Source organism: Canis lupus, chromosome 1 (genome assembly GCF_011100685.1).
Source record: "Canis lupus familiaris isolate Mischka breed German Shepherd chromosome 1, alternate assembly UU_Cfam_GSD_1.0, whole genome shotgun sequence".
Taxonomy (NCBI): Eukaryota; Metazoa; Chordata; class Mammalia; order Carnivora; family Canidae; genus Canis; species Canis lupus.
Genome location: NC_049222.1, coordinates 120,346,342 through 120,371,629, shown reverse-complemented (window position 1 = coordinate 120,371,629; position 25,288 = coordinate 120,346,342). Strand labels below are relative to the sequence as shown.

General features: G+C 41.5%; 1 protein-coding gene across 6 annotated transcripts in view; it reads left to right on the top strand.

The window, feature by feature from the left end:
- Positions 1 to 210: 210 nt before the first annotated feature.
- DPY19L3 (dpy-19 like C-mannosyltransferase 3) overlaps positions 211 to 25,288 on the top strand; it is a 69,754-nt gene continuing 44,676 nt past the window's right edge. For 3 of the 6 annotated variants that reach the window (XM_038529511.1, XM_038529506.1, XM_038529512.1), the window contains exons 1-4: positions 211 to 323; positions 1,671 to 1,812; positions 4,813 to 4,946; positions 24,997 to 25,087. In XM_038529511.1, coding sequence (XP_038385439.1) covers positions 1,710 to 1,812; positions 4,813 to 4,946; positions 24,997 to 25,087 — 328 coding nt within the window. In that variant the 5' untranslated portion in view covers positions 211 to 323; positions 1,671 to 1,709. Of the gene's footprint in view, positions 324 to 1,172; positions 1,333 to 1,670; positions 1,813 to 4,812; positions 4,947 to 24,996; positions 25,088 to 25,288 lie in introns of those variants that run through there. The other 3 variants (XM_038529507.1, XM_038529509.1, XM_038529508.1) reach the window with 3 other exon arrangements.

Here is a 25,288-nt window from a genome sequence, read left to right as displayed (position 1 = left end):
GGCCGGCGCGGCGAGCGGAAGTGCGCCGCTTCCTTCCGGCCGGCGCCGCACGAGACGGGGCGGGGCTCCGCGGGAGGGGGCGGGGTCTCGCGCTGACGGACGGCTCCCCGGGCCTATGGGCGCGGCCCTGGCGGCCCGGCCTCCCCGGCGCGCCCCTTCCTCGGGGCCGCGGACGCCCCCCGGCCGCCCAGTTGTCGGGTGCGGCGCCAAGCTCCGCCGCTGCCCCGTGGCCGCCGCCTGCTCCCCCGCGGCCCTCGGCGCCCCGCGTCGGGCCGGCCTCCCTCCCCGCCCGGAGCCGCGCGCCAGGACGGCCGAGGCCGCAGGTCTGTGCTGCGGGGGCATCGGCCGCGAGGACCGGGCCGGGGCGGGGGCGGGGGGTGGACCCGGGCACCGCGCGGGCGGGGGGGCGGGGGCAAGTCCGCGAGGTCGCGCGGCGGCTCCGGGGCGGCGGGGGCGGCGGGAAGCCGAGCAGGTGCGCGCCCGGGGCGGGGGGGGGGGCAGCGGCGCCCTCCGGCCCCCGGACGTTGGGGCGACGCCCCCCATCTGAGGGCGAAACTTGGGTTTGCAGTCGCGGCGGTGGCCGCCGAGCGGGTTTGTGCCGCCCTCGGGCCCTAACTTGCCGAGAGTTTGCAGCCCCTCCGCGAGCTCCCGCCCGGGGTCGAGGTCGTGCGGGGCCGAGCGCGCCCTGCCTTGCACCCCTCGCTGCTCCAGGGTCTCGCATTTTCATGGCTCGCACTCAGCTGTGTTTTTGCATCTCACTTTTTTTTTTTTCTTTTCCTTTTTTCCACCCTTTGCATGAATGAATGAACGAATACATCGTATCGTGTCGGTTGGTTGGTTGGTTCTTTTCCTAAAGCAAGTTGTTTCCGTTTGGGAATTCATAAGCTGCCCCCCCCCTCCCCAAACCACGGTGCCCGGAGACTGGTCGTATTTAATAGTAATTAGGGAAACGCTGTTCGTTATGCAGAGGAGCGAAGCAAGATGTTCCGGGGGACTGCAGCCAGCTTACTCACCGCCACCGCTCCCTCGCCTCCCACTCGCCGCTTCCAAACCAGGCGCCTGCACCCTGCCTTCACTCCCACTTTTGCTCCCTGGGATAGCAGCTGCCCTGATTGGCACACCCCCGCTGCCATCACACACTGGGGCGTGTGCATTGTTTTTAAAGAACATCGGTATTAAAATGCAAGCACCTGAGGCAAAACAAGTCTTTTCCACTCCTTCAAAGTCAGGCCGTCCACGGATTTACTACTGAGCTCCTCTCTCCCCGTGCTAGGAAACTGTGCACCGTGACCTAAAGCTGCATGATCCATCGATTATGGGGTCAGATGCATGGTAACTAACTGCAGGGGCTCAGGAAGGAGAAACATCAGTAGCTGGCACGGCCAAAGACAGGAGGGCTTCTCGGAAGAAGGTCACCACCACCACCACCGGCTTGTCTGGGATGCCCATCCCTATTCTTAACTCTTGATAGTGTGTATTAAGTAAATACGTGTGTTGCATCTTGACGGTAACTTTGGAGGCCGGTTAAGATTCGATGGGGAAGCGGGAGCACATGCTAAGCCCAGGGAGGGACAAGGCATCGTGTCACCTAAGCACAGATGAGCACAGGGTGTGTTGGGGAGACGGGACTGGCATATGGACACGCAGCTTCACTTTTCTGTCGTTTGCAGGAGTGGTTGGAAGAACAATGCGTGTAAGTCTCTGACACCATGATATCCATCAGGCAAAGAAAAGGGGTGAAAACCACAGAAGTTTCTGAGGATTATGCGGCCCGAGAAGCCAATGTGAAGTTGGAAAATAAATTGCCATCTGGTAGGTGATTCAAATTAAAAGCAGCACTTTGGATTGCTTTTATTTCTGCATATTAAAATATCACTCTCCAATAGAGTAAGAATTTGTTGAGACCTAACGCTCGACGAAACTTGTTCTAATGCCCTGATGTTTGGTTCAACAATTGATCTGATGGCAATTTGAGAATACTGTCTTTATAGTTATGATCAGAATAAAAGAGGAAAGTGCTCCGATTAGAAGAACCCCTTGTTTCTCAGCTGTCTGTTCTGTAGGTTCCGGTTTTGCCAATCTTTGACTTTCTAGAATAATGCTTCCCCCCCCCCCCCCCGCAGTTCAGGTTTTAGTCTGTTTCTAGTTTTTCTGGTTTGTATATGCCGTTCACTCTAGACAGCCTTACCTTGGGAGACTTTCTCATTTCATTAAGGTATCGAAAAATGAATCAAACTTTTTTTATCCCTTTTTTGAATTCCTGACATTTTCTCCTTTGGGGAGGGAGAATGATCAGAATTTGGTAAGTTGCTTATATAAGGCTGAAGATTCTTGGAAAGCTGTACATCAAATGATTTTAATTACCAACTTCCTGGCTCCAGAGTCGCTTTCTGAACTAAGCATGGTCAAGGTTTTTTAAGATAAGCATGAAAAATTCCGTGTCTATCAACCATTTTTGATTGATAGAATTTACATTAATGGCCGCTATGTTAATTCTTATCAGCTCGAACTAGTAATATGGGAGAACAGTTTATTTTACTTTTATTTTATTTTTTTAAAGATTTTGTTTATTCATGAGAGACACAGAGAGAGAGGCAGAGACACAGGCAGAGGGAGAAGCAGGCTCCTCAGGGAGCCAGATGCAGGACTCGATCCCGGGACCCCAGGATCACACCCTGAGCCAAATGCAGACGTTCAACCACGGAGCCACCCAGGTGTCTCTGGGAGAACAGATTTATAAAATAAAATTAATCTGTATTGAGAGGTCATGCCATCCAGCTCCACTTTTAGCAGTTTGGGACGGGAGAGAGTACTTTCTGAAGACTTAACCAATGTAACTTCAAATTTGTTTTTTTTTTCGATTAAAACATAATTTTGAGGATTCTTCATTTTACTGAAGTAGTATTATGTCTGGAAAAAAAAAAAAAACACCCTGAAAAGTAAAGAAAAGAAAAGAAAAAAAAAATGTTCCCACAAACCACCCTGAGACTGCCACTCCTGAAACTTGATCTTGCATCTAAATGTCTCTGCCCGGGTATAACTGGAAGCATTCATGTGTGGTTTTACAAAATTGAGATCCTAACTGTTTTGTAACTTGCTACATTCCTCTTGTTACGTAATGAACATACAGTAAGTCAGTCAATGTGTTTTAAAATTGTTACCAATGTAGTCATTGTGTGATGATAGCCTAATTTATTTACCCAATTCCTTGCTGAATATTTAGACGGTTTTTAACCCTTTACCTATATTAACAGAACTATGATAAAAATCCTTGTGGCCCGATGTTTAAAACTTTATTTCTTTTATTATGCCTAGATTTAGAATTATTGGTCAAGTGGTATGCTCATTTTGGTAGCTTTTTACTACTTCCATGTTGCATTCCAGAGAGTTTCCAAATTATTCTTCCACCATCAGTGTTTGAAAAATAATCCTATTTTGTACCCTTATTTAAAACAGTATTAGCATTTTTAAGCCATTATATTGGCCAACATCTAAAAAGTTATAGTTCATTGTTTTGATTCACATTTCTTTTTATTTATTTATTTATTTATTTATTTATTTATTTATTTATTTATTATAGTCACAGAGAGAGACAGAGAGACAGAGACACAGGCAGAAGGAGAAGCAGGCTCCATGCACCGGGAGCCCGACATGGGATTCGATCCCGGGTCTCCAGGATCGCGCCCTGGGCCAAAGGCAGGCGCCAAACCGCTGCGCCACCCAGGGATCCCTCTTTTTCTTTTTTTTAAAGATTTTATTTATTTATTCATGATAGAGAGAGAGAGAGGCAGAAACACAGGCAGAGGGAGAAGCAGGCCCCATGCCGGGAGCCTGATGCGGGACTCGATCCCGGGACTCCAGGATCACGCCCTGGGCCAAAGGCAGGCGCTGAACCGCTGAGCCACTCAGGGATCCCCCACGCATTTCTTTTTTTGAGAGAGAGAGAAAGAGAGAGAGCAAGCGGGGAAGGAGGGGGAGAGGAAGAGAGAAAATCCCAAGCAAGCTCACTGGCCAGCACAGGGCCCAATGCAGGGCTCAGTCTCATATCCCTGAGATTATAACCTGAGCCAGAGAAATCAAAAGTCAGATGTTCAACCAACTGAGCCACTCAGGCACCCCGATTTGCATTTCTTTAATACCAATGAACGTGAATATTTTTGTCTATTAAGTTTATTGGCCATTTTTTTCTTTTGTGTATTGCCTACTCGTGTGTTAAATCTGTTTCCAACTGAAATATTCATTTTTTTAATCCTGAAAGTGTTCACTCTATATTAAGGATATTAAACTTTCTTATATGCGCTATAAATAATTTTTCCTAGCTTATGTGTCCTTTAACTTGAGTTGTGATGGATTTTTCTCCCCTGTGTGTTTTTGAATTTTAAGTAGTCAAGCTTTTTGGTAGCTTTTAGTGAATACACCACAAATTATATGTCAACCATCGAAAAGACTTTCTATATCCTAGACATGCAACCCATTTACTCTTCCATTTAATGAACTCAATAGGTACAGTTATTAAACTATGCCAAACACAGACCCTAGATATTAAGATGAATAAGATAATGTACTTTTTCTCGGAAAGCTCATGCTCTCTGGCAAACTGGACAAGTGAACAATTAGTCAGGTAAAAACTGTAATAAAGTATGAAAGCAAGTCTCCAGAATCACAGAAAAGAGTCCCTACTTGTCTACTGGGACTAGGGGAAGCTTCAGCAGTGACAGGCAGCAGGAACTTAGCATACCTGATAATCTGAAGTAGAACTAGTAAATTCCACGTTCTCTACTGACTTAGCTATTTGTTTTATTTTTCTAAAAGGTTGTGCGAGTAGAAGGTTATGGAAACTTCTGTCATTTACAGTTGGTGGAACCGTTGCCCTTTGCATTGGACTTCTAACATCGGTCTACTTGGCTACTTTACATGAAAACGATTTATGGTTTTCTAATATTAAGGTATGGGGTTCCTATGACCGTTGTGTGATTTGCTCATCAGTATCTCCAGTAGTTAACCATATAGATGAATGACCAAGATAATGCAGTTTTGCCATATAAAGAATCTAATGTCTTAAAAGGTTTGGACATAGCATAAAAAGACTTTTTTAGTTTAAAATAACATTAGTAATCAGTGAATTTATTTTCATTTTCGTTAACTTGCTCCAGTTATGCGGCAATTACCCTAAACTAGTATTTTTCAACTTATACATTGTGAAATTGATGCAGTAAATCATGAGTAACAATTTTGTTACTTAAAATAAGATGCCAGAGATTATCATCACATACACTAGGGTTGAGAATTATTTGTGTAACAATATATGTATGTATGTGCAAACTGGGTCACAGTATGATATTTTTTTTCTGTTGGGTACAGTAAAAAAAAAAAAAGAAACCAAAATCCAGTGCTCTAAACCATGGAGTCTTAATCTGTCTCCATAGATGACCTCAGTGTGTCATACCTTTCTAATCGTATATGCAGTGGTGAGAGGGTGGGGAAGCCACTATTTTTCTGAGGAAAGGAGCCATAATTTTCATCACGTCAGGAGGGTCCGTGACTTTTTTTTGGGGGGGGGGGGGTTCGTGACTTCTTTTTTTTTTTTTATTCATAGAGAGAGAGAGAGGCAGAGACACAGGCAGAGGGAAAAGCAGGCTCCATGCAGAGAGCCTGACATGGGACTTGATCCTGGGTCTCCAGGATCAAGCCCTGAGCTGCAGGCAGCGCTAAACCGCTGCGCCACCAGGGCTGCCCTTTTTGGGGTTTGTGACTTCTTAAACACCAATTTCCTTATCCCCTTTTCTCTCTTAAACATTTCTAGGTATCTTAACTTGCTGTTGTTTTCAGGACAAGCATATCACTTATGCAGGGAAACTTAACACATCACTGCTGTTTTTCATCTAAATATATTTAGTTTTGATCCAAAATGTCATAATCTTTTATTTTATTTACTATGGTTTCTAACGATTAGATGCTGATAAATGTAAAAGTCACTTTCAGAGGTCAGATATTTATCATCTATGTGAACATTCAAAAAAAAGTCTGTACAGAATCTAAAACAGTCCTCAAAGAGCTTTCCAAAATTTTTTGAGCTTTGGTTCCATTATTGGATTGAATCTCCAAGGGAGATTACTTTGAATGACAAATTTAATTTAGAGGAATAACTTCTAATATGCTTATTTTAAAAACCTGTCATATTACTCTATAGGTATAGTATGTATGTGTGCATATACCTTCATACAAATTATCATGGTAAAAGGATAATTCTTATTCTTCAGGGACAATGGGTAGTTTTCCTTGTCAAGAAAAATTTTATCTTTTTTCTTGAAAGTGGAGTGCTTATAAACAGATTTCCTTGCACTAAAAAGTATTACTTTTTCTACCCACATAAGTATTTTGACTAGAGACTGAAATACCCCCCTGTGGATATTTAGCTGAAATTAAATACTAGTAACTGTGTAGTAAGGAGAAGATGGTGAAAGAGATCACAGAACTTAATTTCAAATAGTAATTTTAGCTCCTTAAAGTTTTTAAGTGGCCTTGCTAGTAACCTTAAATAAATACACCCCATCATCAAGAAACCTGAGTGCCCTTGATTTTTCTCTTAAATCTTGCCAGGTTACAGTAGGCATTATACTTTTACCGAGTATTTATCGAGCTCCTTTTCTGTGGCAGTGTTACCATGGGGAACGTGGAAAGAGTAACAAAGACTAATGCATTTGCCCGCAGATTTTCCGGAATCATACATTAATTCCGTAAATACATACTGAGCACTGGTAGCATGCCAGCGGGTACTGTGCTCAGTCATAGCAATAGAGCCGACTAAAACCAGGCCCCTGCCTTCAGGGAGTTTACACTCTTGAGGGTACAGGCAAGTAGGCAGACAATGACAGCCCATCCAACGTCAGTACCGTCGGGGTAGGATAGGATATGGTGGGAGCACAGAACAGGGGTAGCCCAACCCAACTTTGGAAGATCAGGGAAGGTTTTCTAGAGGAAGTACTGGTTAAGGAGACCTGAAGGATGAGAAGGGTTAACCAGACAAATTGGGGAAGAAAGGTGAATGTCCCAGGGAAGGGATGTGCACAGAAACTTTGAGAGGCAAGAGCATTGAGAGCGTTCAAGGTGTTGGAAGTAGTTCAGTCTGGCTAGAGAGGAGATGAGGAAAGAATCTACTGGGATGGTAAACAGAGAGGCCAGGTCATGAAGGAACAAGTGTCCTCATCTTATTGTTTTATAAAGGTGGCTCTGGCTACAGTGTGGAGAGTGGATTTGAGGAGGAATAGCACTAAAGTGAGAGGAAACCACCAAGAAAATCTAATCTCAGTGGATTCAGTAATATCTGAATGTCAGCAAATGCATGTCTCCTGTGTGCCAGACACAAATCTAGGCCTGGAGAATACAGCCTTTGAATACCATATGGAACTTCATTCTGATGAGGAGGGAGAAAACAGACTAACAAAAAATAAGTACTACTTTGGAAACCGGTCAGGGTATAGTTATCAGGAGGATACTTACAATCGGGTGGGAAAGCAGACCATTTTAAAGATAAGACCTATGTCAACACTTAAATCCTGGGAAGCAACCAGTTAAGCTAAGGTCTGTGGAAGACCTCTTAAGCAGAGGGAACCAGTCCAAAGGCCCTTACGTAGGACAAAACCTGTCAACCTGAGTATCAGAGAGAAGGCACATGGGGCCAGACTTTTATGAGCAAAGAGGAGAATGGAACCAGAGAAGAAAAGACCAGGTGTTGGAAAGAAATGAACAGAGGCAAAGCTTATTAGAAGATAGACCTGGAAAGATACAGGGATTCCTCATTTGTGTGGATGGTGATTGAGAAGGAAGAGTCCTCAGCTTTCTTTCCATTAGCAGCTGAATGGATGGGCCCATATGCCATTCACTGTGATAATGAGCTCTGTGGGAGGAACAGATCTGGAGAGCAACAGATCTGACACCTCCTACCCAGAGGTAAGCGGGACTTGACAGGTTAAGGGCACCGTGTGCCACAAAACGGCTTCACTTTAGACACAAGTTACAAGTGTAAGGGGGTCCTCAGGCTACCCTCGCTTCTGACCACCACAAATTTTGGGACACCCGCTATCTCCTCAGGGTCAGTAATTCGCTAGCATGCTTCACAGAACTCAGGAAGGCCTTACCCTTAGGATTGCCAGTTTTCTTCTGACAAAAGGATGTAAACCAGAACCAGCCAAAGGCAGAGACTCATTGGGAGTCCGGGAGGGTCCCAGACTCAGGCTTTCCACGATCCTTTCCCTGTGGAGTTAGGACACATCGTCCTCTTGGCACATTGATATGTGACAATGTGTTGAGTATGCCAACCAACAAAGCTCACCCGAGCTCTGGTGTCCAGGGTTTTTACTGGAGTTTACGTAGGTATGATTGATCGAATCACTGGCCACAACTTTGAGTTCACTCTCCAGTCCCCCTTTCCTCCCCGGAGGTTGGGCCAATATCAGCTGGCTCCAAGCCCCAGCTCTCTAATCACATGGCTAGTCTTTCTGGCTTCGTCAGCCCCCACCCTGAGTCATCTCCTTAAAACAGACTGTCAGATGTGGTCCTGATGAACCCACCGTGAACAACAAAGACACTATTCTCACTTGGGAAATTCGAGGATATACTGGCTACCTCCCAGGAACTGGTGACAGAGGCCAGCCAAATTCTTTACTGGGGACAGCGAGACAGCAAATGATACATCCTTGTTTGGATACGTTATGAGTCACTTTTGAAACAGTCCAAGAAGAGAGATGGAGTAAAGGGAGCTGGATTCATGGATCTGGAGGCAGGAGTTCCATCTGTGTTGGAAATGGACATTTTCATATTACCAGCTTGTAGATGTGTGGGCAAGAATGTTTGAGGAGTGTGCAGAGTGAGAAAGAGACCCTAGGCTAGTTTCTGTCTGTGCCTCAGATACCATCTGGGAGAAGCTATAAAACAGGAACATCCTCGAATCTAACAGGTTTCTTTCCACCAACACCCCCGTCCCCTGAAACGTACAATCGAGCTCAATCTTACTGCGGTTTTTTTCTCTTTATTCAAGCAGTAGCTTGTAGCACAGATCTTTTTTTTTCCCCCCTCTGTATCACAAGAGGAATCCTCAGATGTTTCAGCCATTTCTCAAACTTGATGATACCTCTGCATAGGCATTTGGTTTATTTTTCATCTTGGATTATGTAAACCCAGTGCTATCCAATGGAACTCTCTGCCATGAAGGAAATGATCTACTTCTGCACTGTTCAGTACCATAGCCACTAGCTAGATGTAGCTGTTATAAATACTTGAGATGTGGCTATATTGCAACTGAGGAACTAAATTTTATATTTTATTTAATTTTAAAATGTGTATACATTTTCTTTGAATAAACCAATGAAAATTCCAGCCCTTAGTGATCAAAGACATTGGGGAAAGCTCATTTTCAGAATTTATACACCTTTAGAAATTTACTCCTATAATTTGTACCATTTTCATTTTGGGCGATTATGGGAATGTTTGGGAAGTGTAACCCTGTTTTCCTTTTGTACTTGTGGGTTATACTTAACCAGAATTACTAGGCTGTTTTTTATGAAGATAACTTTAATCTTCTCCAGATACTTTGAATTAGTTGTAACTATTCAGAAAGTAAAAACATTGCTTCTGAAATAGATAAATCACACATTGAGTTCATGCCTTTAGAATGATATTTTTAATGTTAGTTGCTAATCATAACAGTGTTAGTATTTGAATGTGGGAAACTCTGGACCAAAGAGCAACTTGACGTTTTAAGTGGTCATAGAAAATGTGTATATACTGTCCTGTCTTAGCATATTGTTTAGTTTTAGTTTTTTATTTAAATTCCAGTTAACATACGGGGCACTATTAGTTTCAGGTGTACAATTTAGTGATTCCTCACTTCCATACATCACCAAGTGCTCATCACAATAAGTGCCCTCCTTGGTCCCCACTCACCTACTTCACCCATCCCCACCACCACCTCCCCTCTGATAATCATCAGTTTGTTCTCTATAGTTAAGAGTCGGTTTCTTGGTTTCCCTCTCTTTTTCCTCCTACGATCATTTGTTTTGTTTCTTAAATTCCACTTATGACTAAAATCATATGATATTTGACTTCTTCTGACTTATTTCACTTATTATTATATTCTCTAGCTCTATCCATGTCACTGCAAATGGCAAGATTTTGGTTTTTTTATGGCTGAGTAATATTCCATTGGATATACACACCACATCTTCTGTATCCATTCATCAGTCTCTGGATGTTTGGGCTGTTTCCATAATTTGGCTATGTAGCTAGTGCTGCTATAAACATCAGGGTGCATGTATCCCTTTGAATGAGTGTTTTTGTGTTCTGTGGGTAAATACCTAGTAGTGTAATTGCTGGATAGCAGGGTAGTGCTATTAACTCTTTTGAGGAACCTCCATACTGTTTTCCAGAGTGGCTGCACCAGTTTGCTTTCTCATCAACAGTGTAAGAGGGTTCCCCTTTCTCCTGATGGAATGTCTTCTGTGTGCTTAGCAATGTTGTAGGTGCATTCTAAACATATTTTATCTGGCTGTCTCCAAAACCCCAAAATTTTTTTTAATTTTTTTTTTAATTTTTTTTTATTTATGATAGTCACACAGAGAGAGAGAGAGAAAGGCAGAGACATAGGCAGAGGGAGAAGCAGGCTCCATGCACCAGGAGCCTGACGTGGGATTCAATCCCGGGTCTCCAGGATCATGCCCTGGGTCAAAGGCAGGCACCAAACCGCTGCGCCACCCAGGGATCCCCAAAACCCCAACATTTAAACTCTGAATTGTCCTTTAAATGCAACCTGCTTTTTTGCTGCCCTTTGTTATAAACAAAACACAGTAAAAGGATTCAAAGCCAATGCTCTTACTTGCCGTGCTACCCTTATGGTGCCCGGTGCATCATCAGTGCTGAGTAACAGTGGTCTGTTTGGAGTCACGTTAACTTCTACAGGTGCGCGAGGCGGTATAGGCAGGGGAGAAGGGAGACAGAGACAACGGCTGCTGTGAAAGATCTGGGCTAGAACTAGAGCAGAGGGATGCAGCTTTGGGAGCTTGCCTTCAGGGAGAGGATATAGTTAGTACTGGCAAGTAGGGAGCCAGTCAGTGCATTTTTAGTGATTTGTGTTTAGTAGATGCAAGAGTAAAAAATATATATAGCATGATTCTTTTTATTTTCTGAACACGTGTTTTGTTACTGCACAAACTATACCGTGACAACAACAAAAAACTTTAAATAAAAAACATTACTCAGTATTCATTTACCCTTAACAAAAACCAGTTTTCATTTTTCTCCTCCATTCTTCATCCTGTATGTGTATATATTTTACTTTATTTATGACTCATGACCCTGAATCAGGACCTGAGCTGAAATGAGAATCGGATGCTTAATGGATTGATTGAGCCACTCACTCACACTTAATATACTTTTTTATAATCACATGTATTTGATGTTGCATCATATGCTTTTCCCATATATAGTTACATATTTATATAAACTTTCACAATTTTATGTAAATGATTATGTTTATATAATTTATATACTTAGTTATTTCACTATTGCTATGCTCCCCAGTTTTGAGTAGATGTTCCTAATTGTGTGGTTAAACTGTTCAAATTACTTATTACTTCCTGTTTCGAAGTGGCAGTGTAGAGATGTCAGTTCCTTCATTTTTTTTAGAATTACCTCAAAGCAATTAAGGAAAACGAAAAACAGGTAGTCATTTTCCATCCTTGATGAAACTAAGAAAGGTCTATGGTCTGGAACCACAGTATATGAGGGAGGGCCGCCAAACCCACTAAAAGTCAAAGGAGTATGGAAAGGTACCACAAGAGGAGTCTTAGGGCTGCAGAGTTTTAGAGGAAGTCACCAGAGTCTACTTCTCTAAGGTTGCTGGCATACCCTGAGGGGTGAGACTGAGGTCCCCAAGGGACCAAATGTGTGCAGTAATAACGGAAGCTTTCCTGGAGACATGCTAGTATGAAAGAGAAGTCAGCTAGGGAGGCTGAAGGGAGTAATCACAGAGACAAGCCATTTTTGTAAAAGTGGCATTTAAGAAGACCGGGATAAAGGGAGAAAACTTGTGTATTGAACAACTCTGAGGCTGCGGATCTTGGTTGCCTAAGATGAGGAAAAGACTAAAGAGCTCAGTCTTGCAAACCACGCTGTATCACAAGAATTCTTGCTGGCCTGACTGGTTGCCCTGGCCTCTCGCCCACATAAACTTCCTTCAATTAGCTGGTTTGGTAAGAACTCACATTCAGAAATGGCTCACAATCAGGAAGGAACCAGCACAGGATCTGTACAACGGAACTGCGAGAAAAAAAAGGGAGAGGAAAACAAGAACAAATAACAGATGAAGAATAGTCACCAGAAACCATTTATTGCAGAGACATGAAGATTATGACCAAACATGTCACGTTAAAAAACAAACATAATAAGCATTTGCCACCATAGGAGATGAATTCAAAGCAGGAGTGTAAGAAGGTGTACGTATACCATCTTCAAGGACACACAGGAAGGTAACGAAGGAAATGAAACAGGCATTGGCAGAACTTAGACAATAAATAGAATGAAAAGATACGACATAACAGAAATCATGACAGTGTCGGAAGCAACACGCAGAAGATTAGAATCTGCAGAAGGCACAGAATGAGAAATATTGGACTGATAAAAGTAAACAAAATGAAATTACAGTTAAAATAGTCGAGAGAAACTGACAGCTGATGAAGACAACAGCAAACATGCATAATTTGCCCCAAAAGAAGAGAACCAAAACAAAGAAACCAGGGAAAATCATGTTCAAAGATATAATTCAAGAAAACTCCCTGCAATGGAGCCTGCTTCTCCCTCTGCCTGTGTCTCTGCCTCTCTCTCTGTGTGTGTCTCTCATGAATGAATAAATAAAATCTTTAAAAAAAAGAAAAAAGAAAGATGACTTGAATCTGAACAGGGCACAGTGGGCTCCAGGAAAACTTGGCCTATACTTCATTAGCTGGGTATAGTTCTGAAATTGCTGGGCGTCAACAGTAAGAAACCCCTGGACATCCAAACAGAAGATCTTACTATGAGAGAATCAGTCTGGCATCCAACTTTTCCATGGTAACATTTAATGCTTAAAGACCTGGAATGATGCCTGCGGAAGACTCACATAAGAGAATGTGGTTTATGTATTTTACTCCAGTCATTCCATCATGTATAAAAAGCACCATACAAATTGTTTTGATTCTGAGAAATACATATTTTTTAAGAACACCTGAAGAGATTCGTAGAGGGAAAACTTCATCCAGCTGAAAAAGAAAAGGCAAAACAGTGGCAGGAAGACTATCCATGAGGTGCAAACATATTTAACTGTAGAACTAAATAGTTACAGAACAAAGTATATATGATGTAAACATTGTAGTAACACCTAGCAATGTTACTACTATGAAGTAGTAACAGAATAACAGTGTAATAAGTTAGAGAGGAAAGAAAAGAAGGCAGAAGATGGTGGAGGAACCTATTTATTTTTATAGATAGAAGCCAAGTTTCATTTCAGACTGAAGTCAAGGGGCACCTGGGTGGCTTAGACAGTTAAACATCTAATCTCAGCTCAGGTCTTGATCTCAGAGTTATGAGTTCCAGCCCCACCTGGGACTCCATGCTGGGTGTGGAGCCTACTTAAAAGTCAATCAATCAAATACTCAAGAAACAAATATATAGTGTATATAAAAGAAAATTCCAAAAAAAATTATCAAGTTCAAATTGGGTAAGGGAGAACTATAAATTTCATGAGATCGTCATTATTTTAGAAACTCAGTAGATACTCTCCAAAGAAGTAGAGAATTAAATTATCCTTCAAAGTTATAAAAGTAACTCGTAGAACAAAAAACATAAACCTTCCAAATTAAAGGACACACACACAGACCATATACTAAAGGATTTGTTCTAAAAAGTGAACAAAAAATATGATACAAAATGTATTAACACAAATATGTCAAAATATTTTTGTGTAATTAAGTGTCTGTTTTACTCGATAAAAACTCTATCACAAAGAAAAATGCAAATCACATACTATATTCATAAGGTACTTCTAGAACAAAGTTCCTTAGAAGGACTTTAGACCAGAGGTGGATAAGGACTTGCTGAAGTATTTCCCTAAAAGGGGGGGGGGGGGGGGGGGGGGGGGGGTTGGGGAGTCTCAGAAAGTGTTAAATGAAGCAAAGAAGGACAATTTTTCAGCGATAAACATGCTGACCACAGGACTACCCATGTGTCAGATAACTTGCCAATATTTATAAAGCAAAAGCCACAGGAAATAAAAGAAGAAGCAGAAACATATTAATACTGGGTTTTAATTCTTTCTAAAAAAAAAGCAAATGATCAAAAATATAAATATAGAACCTAAGAAAAATAATGAATAAGAGATCTAATCTATAAATATCTAAAGACAGAATGTTCTTTTCAAATATCCATAGAAAATTAACTAAAACATTGATATATTAAAACATTGGGAAAATCTCAGATCCAGAAATACAGACTGTATCCAAAAATACAGTATTTCTTTATCACAACTTGGCTTGATCCTGACTTTGGAGATAATGGTCATAGACTTACATTATACTTTTAATTTATTCATTCATTTAAATAAAAACTAAAGATAACTTTAAAAAAAGGTCACTTTCTATAAATCTAAAAATATTTCATAACTTTTTGGTCACGGGAAATTAAAACTGAATTTATCGAAATTATAAATGAAATCTAGAAAATTATAAAAACCATATTTCAGGACTAGGAAATACAACTTAGGGATCCCTGGGTGGCGCAGCGGTTTAGCGTCTGCCTTTGGCCCAGGGCGCAATCCTGGACACTCAGGATCGAATCCCACATCAGGCTCCTGGTGCATGGAGCCTGCTTCTCCCTCTGCCTCTCTCTCTCTCTCTCTCTCTCTCTGCGTGTGTGTGACTATCATAAATAAAAAAAAAAAAAATTAAAAAAAAAAAAGGAAATACAACTTAGAGCAATATTCAGAAGAATTTGTAGTCTTAACTGTTACATTAGGAAATATGAATGAATAAACGAATTCCACTTACAAAGTTGGAAAGTAAAAATCTAGGGGCAGAAAGAAGGATAAAAGGTAAAAGGAGACATTGATCAACCAGAAAGCAGGAAAATAATTAATAAATGAATGGTTATTTGGGGAGTGAAAAATAGGGGTAACGATGAGGTAGGAAATACAAATAACCAAAATAAAAAGTAACAGAGAGATAGAGATCATGAAATGTCCTAGCAGAGAAATAACTACAGAGACCATATAATAGGAAAGAGCCACACAAGTCTATTTTGTTTGATTCAGTGCAAGTTGGATAAAGGGATGAAACATGATTTTCTAGAATATAAATTATCAGAAGTGGCCCCAGAAAATATAATTATTTTTGCAGATGTTTTAGAGAAAACTTGCTGAAGAGCTATCCATCCTACACCCCCTTAAGAGCAGACCCCATTGATTTTATGGAGGAATTTTACCAAACTCTTAGCCAAAATATTCCAGTTCTAATTCAGCCATTCTAGAACACCAAAAAGAAAACTTCCAAATTATTTTTATAATCAGGTATAACATACCAAAACTAAGGATCAGAATGTAACTACAGTCAATTTTCCTTAATTCTCAGCAGTTCTATTCTACAAGCCACTGAGAACACTGAATTAGAGAATACTGAACCATTACTCCTGGGGTAGTACGGTTGTGTGTGTGTGTGTGTGTATCACATAGATCTTAAATTCTAAAAACTCTTCCTGGTAGTTTCTATTTTCTTTGTTTTACAAAATGAGGTTCAGGATTGTTAAGTGACTTGCCTAAGACTACGCCACTAAGAGGCATCAGAGTTGAATTCAGACCCCATCCATCTGGTCCCAGAGCTGGGGCTTCCCTCGGTGTGTTGCACTGCCCCTTACTGTAGTCCCCTTCTGATCATTTCTGTGTGAGTGCTGGAACAAGAGGCAGAGCACAGCTGGGAACTGTGCACATTAGGGACGGAAATTTTCGCTGCTCCGCACATGGCCGCAAAAGCACAGCAAGTATTAATTTTGTCAATTTTGTTGTTACAAATTTTAGCTAGTAAGCAGATTTGCAAACCAGAAATCTGAATAATGAGAATCAATTGCATATAATCTAGATAATATATAAAAAAAAAACAAAGCTCAGAGACTAATCCCACATACATATATATTGAACCAAAAATTCTAGTTAATACTAATAAAGAGAATCTAGTTGCATATCAAAAGTATAATGTACCATGAAAAAGTCATTTTTATGCCAGGAAACTAAAGGAAGTTGTTGGGAAATCTAGTGATATACTTGTTTGCTATGTCAGTACTTCAGAAGATGCAAAAAAAGGTATTTGAAAAAAACTCTCACATCATTTCCTTGTAACATATGTAACTTAAAATTAAGAATAGACCAGATAAGCCCATTACATCACTGGAATAAAAGACAAAAACCATGTAATTATCTCAGAAGACACAGAAAAAGCAGTTGGCAGGGGGATCCCTGGGTGGCTCGGTGGTTTGGCGCCTGCCTTCGGCCCAGGGTGTGATCCTGGAGTCACAGGATCGAGTCCCACGTCAGGCTCCCTGCGTGGAGCCTGCTTCTCCCTCTGCCTTTCTCTCTGTATCTCTCATGAGTAAATAAAATCTTTAAAAAAAAAAAAACAACAAAAAACAGTTGGCCGAATTCAGCAACTCTTCACAATAAAAAGCACTCAACAGACTAGAAGTAGAGAACTTGAGCCTCCTAAAGGGCATCTGTCCCGAATCCCACAGCTAACATCATATTTAATGGTGATAAATTGAAAGCTTTCCCCCTCAGATTAGGAACAAGACAAGGATGTCTGTTCTAGCCACTTCTATTCAACATTCTACTAGAGGTCCTAGTCAGGGTAATTAGGCAAGAAAATGAAACAGAAGGCTCCAAATTGGCGAGGAAGAAGTGTAAAACTGTCTCTGGATAACATGATCTTCTATATAGAATCCACTAAAAAAAACTATTAGAACTAATAAATGGGTTTGTCAAGACTTCAGGATACAAGATCAATATACAAAAACTAATTACTATATTTGTATATAGTAGCAACGAGCAAACCAAAAATGAAATTAAAATAGAGTCATTTATGGTAGCAACAAAAGCATAGGATACTTTGAGCAAAAGAAGTCAAAACTTAAACCATGTTCATGAATTAGAAGACAGTATTAAGATGGCAAGTTGGTGTTCAGATTCAGCGTGATCCCTCTCAAAATCCCAGGGATGTTTTTGCAGAAATTGACAAGCTGACCTTAAAATTAATATGGAAACTGAAAGGACCCAGAATAGCCAACGCAGTTTTGAAAAAGAAGAACAAAGTTGGAAGACTCACACTTCCTGATTTCAAAACTCACTATAAGGATACAGTAATCAAGACAGTGAGTACTGGCATGAGGATAGATGAAGTAGAATTGAGAGTCCAGAAATAAACCCTTACATTTATGTTCAGTTGATTTTTCAACAAAGATACCAAGACAAATGAAGAAAGAATAGTCTGCAACAAAGGATCTGGGGATAACTGGATATTCATGAGCAAAAGAAGGAAATTGGATCCTTTTCTCATGTATACACACACAGATTAACTCAAAGTGGATCAGAGACCTAAATGTAACTGAAGCTTCTAGAAGAAAACATGAATAAATCATTATGGCTTTGGGTTAGGCTAAGCTATCCTAGATACAACACCAAAAGCACAAATGATTAAAGAAAAATAGTTAAATTGGACTTCCTCAAAAAGAAAGTTTTGTGCTCTGAAGCATACAATCAAGAAAATGAAAAGACATCACTTAGAATGGGAGAAAATATTTATAAATCATATGCCATGTAAGGGATTTGAATCTAGAATCTACAAAGAACCATAACTCAATAATAATAATACAGCTTAATTTTTTTTTTAATGAACAAAGGACTTGGATAGATATTTTTCCAGAGATGAACTACAGATGGGCAAAAAGCCTATGAAAAGATGCTCAGCATCTTTAGCCTGTCAGGGAAATTCTAATCAAAACCACGATGAAATAACACTTCACATCCACTGGCAAGGCTGTAATAAAAAGAAATGTAATAACAAGTGTTGACAAGGGTGTGGAGAAATTGGAACCCTTCTACACTGCTGATGGGAATGTAGAATGGTGCAAACACTTTGGGGAATGGTCTAGCAGGCCCTCAGACAGCGAAACATGGTTATCGTATGATCTTAGCAATTCTACTCCTAAGGAAATACGCAAGGAAAATGAGAAAACACCCACACAAAAACTTGCACATGAATATTCATAACAGCTTTTTTCATAATAGCCAAAAAGGGGAAACAACCCTAATGTCAAATAATGGCTGAATGGATGAGTAAAATGTGGCATATTCATAGAATGGACTATTATTTGGCAGTTTTGCAGAGAATTAATGATACGTGCTACGTTAGAGGAGCCTTGAAAACATGCTAAGGGAAAGAAACAGGTACAAAGGACCACGTATTGTATCATTTCATTAATACGAAACGCCTGCGATAGTCAATCTAAAGAGATAGAAAGTAGATTAGTGATTGCCCAGGGCTAGAAAGCATGAGGGATTTCCAGGGTGACAACTCAGAGGTGTGGTGTTCCTTTTTAGGGGGAGTAGTCTAAAATTGATTCTAGTGATGCACGCATAACTTTCTGAATATAGTAAAAGCCAATGACGTATACTTTAAATGGGTGAATTGTATAGTATGTGAATTCTGTCTCAGTAAAACTTAAAAAAAAAAAATAGATACATCCTTTTCTTAAATATAGTATGCATACATTTCAGACCAAATGCTAAGACCTTACCCATTAGGGAAACACTAGAACAGTGCTATCTAGTAGAACTTTCTATGAGGATGAAAAGTTCGTCGTGCTATATTCATGCTCTAGCCATTAGCTAAATGTGTTCAGGAACTGAGAAACTACGTTTTTCATTTTAAGTAAGTCGTTGGCATCATGGCATTAGAAGCATATCCCAAACCAAAGCTGCCTGTTAGCGCTGTTTAACATGGCTTTGGAGGTACCGGCAACGTAAACATGAGAAGTAAAAAGAACAATTGGAAAGGAGGAGGTCACATTATTTGCAGATCACGTCGTTACATACCTGGAAACCGTAAGAATAATCTGATAAAAATTATTACAAGTAGTAGGAAAACTCAGAAAGTAGCAGAGACTGAATCCAAAATTAAATACACAGACCCCTAAATATTTTATTTTTAAAATGTGTCAAAGTGAAACTAATAGGGAAGGAAGACCTCAAATGTGCTTTTTAAAAAGTGCTCCCTGGCAGTCCCAGTCCACTTCCTTTGTCTGTTTACCCCCCAGCTCTCCCGGGGTGATTAACCCTTTCTTCCCTCTTTTCTCCCCGCCAGACCGTCCCCAGCGTTGAATGCCAGCTGTGCGTTGCTTCCCTGTTTCACTGTAGAGGGGAACCTTTCCCTGCTTCCCTGTTTCACTGTAGAGGGGAACCCGCTGCCCTCCTAGGTCCTCTGGTGGGGTCCTGTTCGTTGAGCTGACAAAAGACAGATTAAGAGAGAAGTAGACAAATGTAATACTAGTTCTACGTGACACTAGAACCTTCAGAAGGAAATGGAGACCTGCAGAAATGGTTAAACCCGCGCATTTTTATACTAGATTTGACCAAGCTTAGGAAGACATGGATAATATAATAGGACCAAAAGGTATGAGCTGGGGGTGGTCCAGCGGGGCGAGCTTAGCAAGGCCTGTTTGTTCAGACTCCTGTCCTGCCCCTCCATCCCCGGAGATAAGGATGGTCTTTTCCTCCTGGTGTGGGGAGTACAGCTTTCACAAGAGTCTTAGGACCTGCTTCAGGGGAGAGGTCAGAGGGTCCTTCCTGCACCTGCCACTTCTCGAATCCCTTCAGCTTCAAACATCCCCAATGCCAACGTGCCATATTAGGAGGTAGCGGCTCCTGAGTCCTGTCGAAGGAGGAGGGGAAGCAAGCTGAAGAGACCTTCCTCGTGCACCCACCCCCCGTCTGCGTGGACGTGTGCCGACTTGGCCCCCGTGGGTGTGGACCCTCTCCCCTGCCTTCTCCCAAATTACATCACTCCAGCAGTTGGGTCTGTATTGCCTTCTCCCGTGGCAGGTGTGGGGGGGGGGGCTGTTGGAGCCCCACTCTCCCTTTCAGCCACTGTCCCGTTGTTCTCCCCTTCCCATGCAGATGCCTAGAGTTTGTGGGCCGGGAGCCTCTGTCCGCCCTTCCCGCGCCCTGTCTTGAGCCCACCCCGGTCAGGCTTTGGCACAAAGTTCTGGCTAATGTCACGATGCCCTCCAGGTTGCTGGATTTAGTGGTCCTTGCCCGGTCCTCGTCTTCCTCGGGCTCCGCGGCTTTCCCAGCCCCCGGGACACGTGTTCTGGATTCACTCCTACCTCCGCAGCTGATTCTTTGGCTCCTTTGCAGGCTCCTCCTCAGCCTTCTGACTTCTCGTTGGCAGAGGACCCAGGACTTGGCTCTGTTCTTCTGTCTGCGTTGAGAGCAATCTTTAAATACCGTCTCTGTGCTGATGGCACCCAGATGTCTCTCCCCTGCCCGGCCGCTCCCCTGAACTCCAGACTTGCATACCCGCCGCCTCCTCGGCCGCCTGAGTTCGGGTGGCCGGTGGGCACTTCGGACTTAACACCCCCCACCCCAGGCACCTGACCGGCCGGCCCTGCCCTCTGGTGCTCCTCCGTGTGGCTCCATCTCTGTGACTTGCACTTCATCCTCCAGTGGCTCGGGTTTTCTGCCCTCGCACTGTCCTGGTCCCCAAGGCCCACCTTATAACCTCAGGTCACGGTATCTAGAACGTGATGGCCTCTCACATCCTTAGTCCCCACCTGGCTTATTGCGGCAGCTCCCTCCTGCTTCGGATACTTCACAGCTCGCCTCTGCGTGTCTGAAGCCACACTCTGACCTCCCCTCTCCACTCCTGCACACACACCTAGCTCAGAGTACAAGCCTGCAGTCCTTGTCACCTGCCAGCGCCCGGTGTCTGAGCCCACGTCACCTCTCAGACTACCCAGCGCTCGGGCGCCCTGACCCTCCTTGCTCCCTCCAGCTCGGACCACACTGCCTTCCTCGTGGTTCTCCAGGGTGTATGTTGGCTGCCCTGTCTGGTGAGCAGGCTCTTCTGCAGGTGGCTCACTGCCTCGCCTCCTCAGATCTCTGTTCAGTTGTCCCTGCGTTGATCTGGCCTTACCCCCTCACCTGCAAGATCACAGCACCACCCGTCCCTCGCCACCCCCTTCTCTGCCTTCTCATATTCTGCTGTCTGCTAAACAAGCAAATTCATCCCTCGCTTCTACATTATAAATTCTGTGAAGACAGAGATTTGTGTTGCTTTTGTTCCCTGCTGGGTCTCCTAGCAGGAGAATGCTTGTCACTTTTTGGTCATTATCTATCTGTTGCATGAATGAATGAATGAATGAATGGGAAGATAGAGGAAACAGACCAATGAGAAGCACAGAATCCACTGGGGCTGGGTTAATAGTTCAGGCAAAAGGCTCTTCCTTCCTTCTAATTGATAGAAGGAAGGTTATGGTTTGTTATGGTTTGTTGTTCTTTCCTTGAATTGTCATTTTCCTTTTTAAAAAATGCATTATTCCTTCTCATTGAAACATAAACCTCTTGGGATCAAAGACCGAAGTTTCACACCTTTGATTCCCCAGCAAATAGATGTTGAGTGATAAGGAAAGATCATTCTCATTTGGCTAAAAAAGCACTCCTGTCACTCAGTTTTTACCAATCTTGTACAATTTACGGTAGTATTTTCACTGTTATTGTCACATTTGCTTGGTATCACAGACTGCATATCTTCTCACTGAATGCTCTTGCTAAGTAAGCAGAGACTCTTTAGAATAAAGAGGGTGAACCCGTGAAGCGGGGACTGTGGTGGTACCAGGACTGGTGGTGGCTTCTGCGCGAGCCCAGTGGGTGCACGGTCTCTTCAGCAGCCGTCTAACCTCCCACACGCTGCTTGGCAGCTCTCACCCATCAAGGCATTAATCAACTCTAGGGCAAGAATCATTCCATTCCAACAGATGGACAGGAATCTAACCAGACCATAAAACACGTACGCGCCATAAATGTGTTTGCTAAGGGCATGATTCCCAGTACAAAGCTTCAAGAACAGCTGTCTTATCGTGAGCCACTGTTCCTTGGTGAGATGATTTGTTACCTAATTCTGAGACGGATTACATGTATAAAGTTAATCTTTCCATGGCTTCCCCGCCACCAGCAGCCTAGTTATTTTGGGTGAAGCTTTTGTAAACAGAAGTTACTTACATGAGATTTAAAAAAAAGGTAATGAGAGGTTTCCTTTGGCGGTTTTGATGTCATTTGTCTACAAGGGGTTGTTATGTTTTGTGTGTTTCTAGGGGATGCAAATTATTAATTGTGAGCAGTCATTTTTTTTATAACGCTTTTTCCTTTTAGTACTTCTGTTAATGCACTATATAAACTACTACTTAAATATAACTACTTACTTTTTAGCTGTACAGTTCCGTAAAGACACAATGCTTTCATCTATTTCTTTCTGTCATTATCTTCAGAAGAGATGTTTTCATTCTCCCAACATTGCTTTCCCTGTGGAACCGATGCAAATTAAAATATGAAGTATTTGTTCATTTTGCATTCTTTAGAGGGTAACTTCTATTGGTGTACATTTTCACTGGCACAATCCACCAGGCAAAGTATAAATTGCTGTAAAACTGGAAAAGTGTTTGAATGAGTAAAGCAGATGTTCTCTTAGCATGAAGCAGATGTAAAACTTGCAAGTGTCTGTCTAATAAAGTATAGCATTTGGTTCCATACAGCTGGTGCCAAGATTACCAATTAATCATGTTTGAATGCTTTTTTACTAATTAGGACCCCCTCTGTTCTTTACACATTCTGGGTATATTAAAGAGAGGGGTGGAGCACCAAAGCTTTCTACCTTTGTACCTTTTATTCCCCATCTTTATGAGGTCAGTCTTCTTTTATCCTTAGAACTGTGTTGGATATGAAGCCCCCCTTCATGTGAATGATTGATCTGGCTCTCTAGTTTGATTTGGGGATACGGGTTTGACATTAGAATATTCCATTGAAGACGGCCATACTTTGAACACTTTAAGGCAGCTGGAGAGAAGAAAAGGAATGTAATTAGACTTAATGGGTTTTTTTTTTTCCTTATTTGCATGAACAAAAGCTAACATTTGCTCAGTTAACGTCTATTCACAGCCTCTGTGGCTACTTGACCAAGTAGGAGTGGGAACATTGTAGAAGCAAGTGATACCAGTTTAGTTTTATGTTATGAAAAGCATTAGAGCAGTTTTTCTCAAAAATTAAAGATGAATGGATTAACATGACTGTTAAGAATTGCCTTTACCACTGTGAAAGATACAGCACAAAACAGTAGCAAATGCAAAAGCTAAAAGAGCCCTGTTGCTGTATGTTGTTCTTTTTATTAGCAAGCGTGCTAATGAAAGTAAACCTCAGAACCTGGCTGGGCCTTTCTTCCATGTTTGATTTCCCCAAGATAAGCCTGCTCCCCATGGAAGGCAGCTCATTATGTAAGGTTTGCTACTCTGCTCCTCCCTCCGGGTTTTAAAAAAAAAAAAAAAAAAAAAAAGAGTTAACAATGATAAAACAGAAGTTTGTTTCTCAAGGTCAATAATTGGGTATTTATACTCAAATAACCGAGTACTTCTTCAGTGCTTCATTCATGAGTCAACTCACAGTACTTTTTTTTTTAAAGGAAAGGAGAAATATTTAAACAGTAGAAGCAATACATGAAATAATTTCAGGCCTGAAGGTAAATAGCATGAGTGGTTCTTTTCATGAAATGTTTATTACAGTTTGAAAAATAGTTGGAGGTAGGAAAAATAACAAAGGTATGTTAAAAGAAGCGTATCCCCTAGAACATACTGTGTTTCGTGTTTTATCATCTTCCCCCAGTAAGGTTGGGTTTATGGAAGCGGGATCTGCTATGGTAGGAAAAACAGAGATGGAAATACACATTAGACAGTGCGTGCCAGATTCTAGAGCCTGGCTTTTTGAACACTGGTGTAAAAGAATCTGTAATGACAGAAATGATCATTTTCATTCATTTATACTGTTTTGTAAGTATATGAAATACAGTATCTAAGAATATTAATATGATTATTCCAGAATGTCTTCCCCATCCTCACCACCAATTGCCTCCAGATTTAGTTAATGATTTAACTTTTAAATTTCATAAAAGCGTCTTAACAACCAAATTGACTAGTGGCTGTCACTTTAAATTTTCAGTTCTTCTAAAATTGAATACTTACTTAAAAGTAGTTTAATATTTCTTGTATCCATTTGCCTACAGGAGCACCTTTCTGCGAGATGACCCTTGTCAATATAAAATTCACATGTAAAAGGTCTGCCCCATTTCACTAAGAATACCTTACAGTCTTAGAATAAACCAAATTATTAATCTTATATAATACCATTAGCTTTCAGGTAGGTGTCTAATGCAATTATAGTTCTTTTCATTTGGAAGTTTTTTTTATACTGTCCCTATTTTGATTCTCACTAGTATTACATAAGACTGGTGGCATTTTTTAAGTTTTAATTTGTGTGAAATAAAAGAAGATCGCTAACTGTGAAACATCAGCGTAAATGGAACTAGTTGTCTCCATTTTGTAAAACGGTTTGTTATGGAAAAATCTTAAACATCCACATAAGTAGAGAGAATCACATAATATAAACTCCTATAAATCCCATCCAGCGATGACCAGCCTCCTATTGTTTTGGATGGCCAAGATTTCGTAAGACTATGTTTTGAGAGGTTTTTGGTTTTTTTTTTTTTTTCCTTTGAAGTTGTAGTTCTGGATCCTGTTTCTGCTGTGACAATAGATGTTTTAAAAAAACAAAAAACAAAACAAAACACAAAACGAGGTCATGTAAACCCAGTAGACCTAACTTTATTTCAGGAAGTGGAGCGAGAAATCTCATTCAGAACAGAATGTGGACTGTATTACTCCTACTACAAGCAAATGCTGCAGGCTCCAACGCTCATGCAAGGTAATTACAGCAAAGAGCTTTGCAGGGACCTGCTTCGTCCTTCTCAGTTATTTCCGCCAAGCCTACTTGTGCACTAAAGCATCTCAAATGCTTTATAGAACTTGTGTACTTTGTCTTTAAATTCGTGTAGTGTTTCCTGCTAACATAACCAACGTTTTGCTCTGGAAGAAGTTCTCCAAGACCTCCCGTAACTCCCCTCCA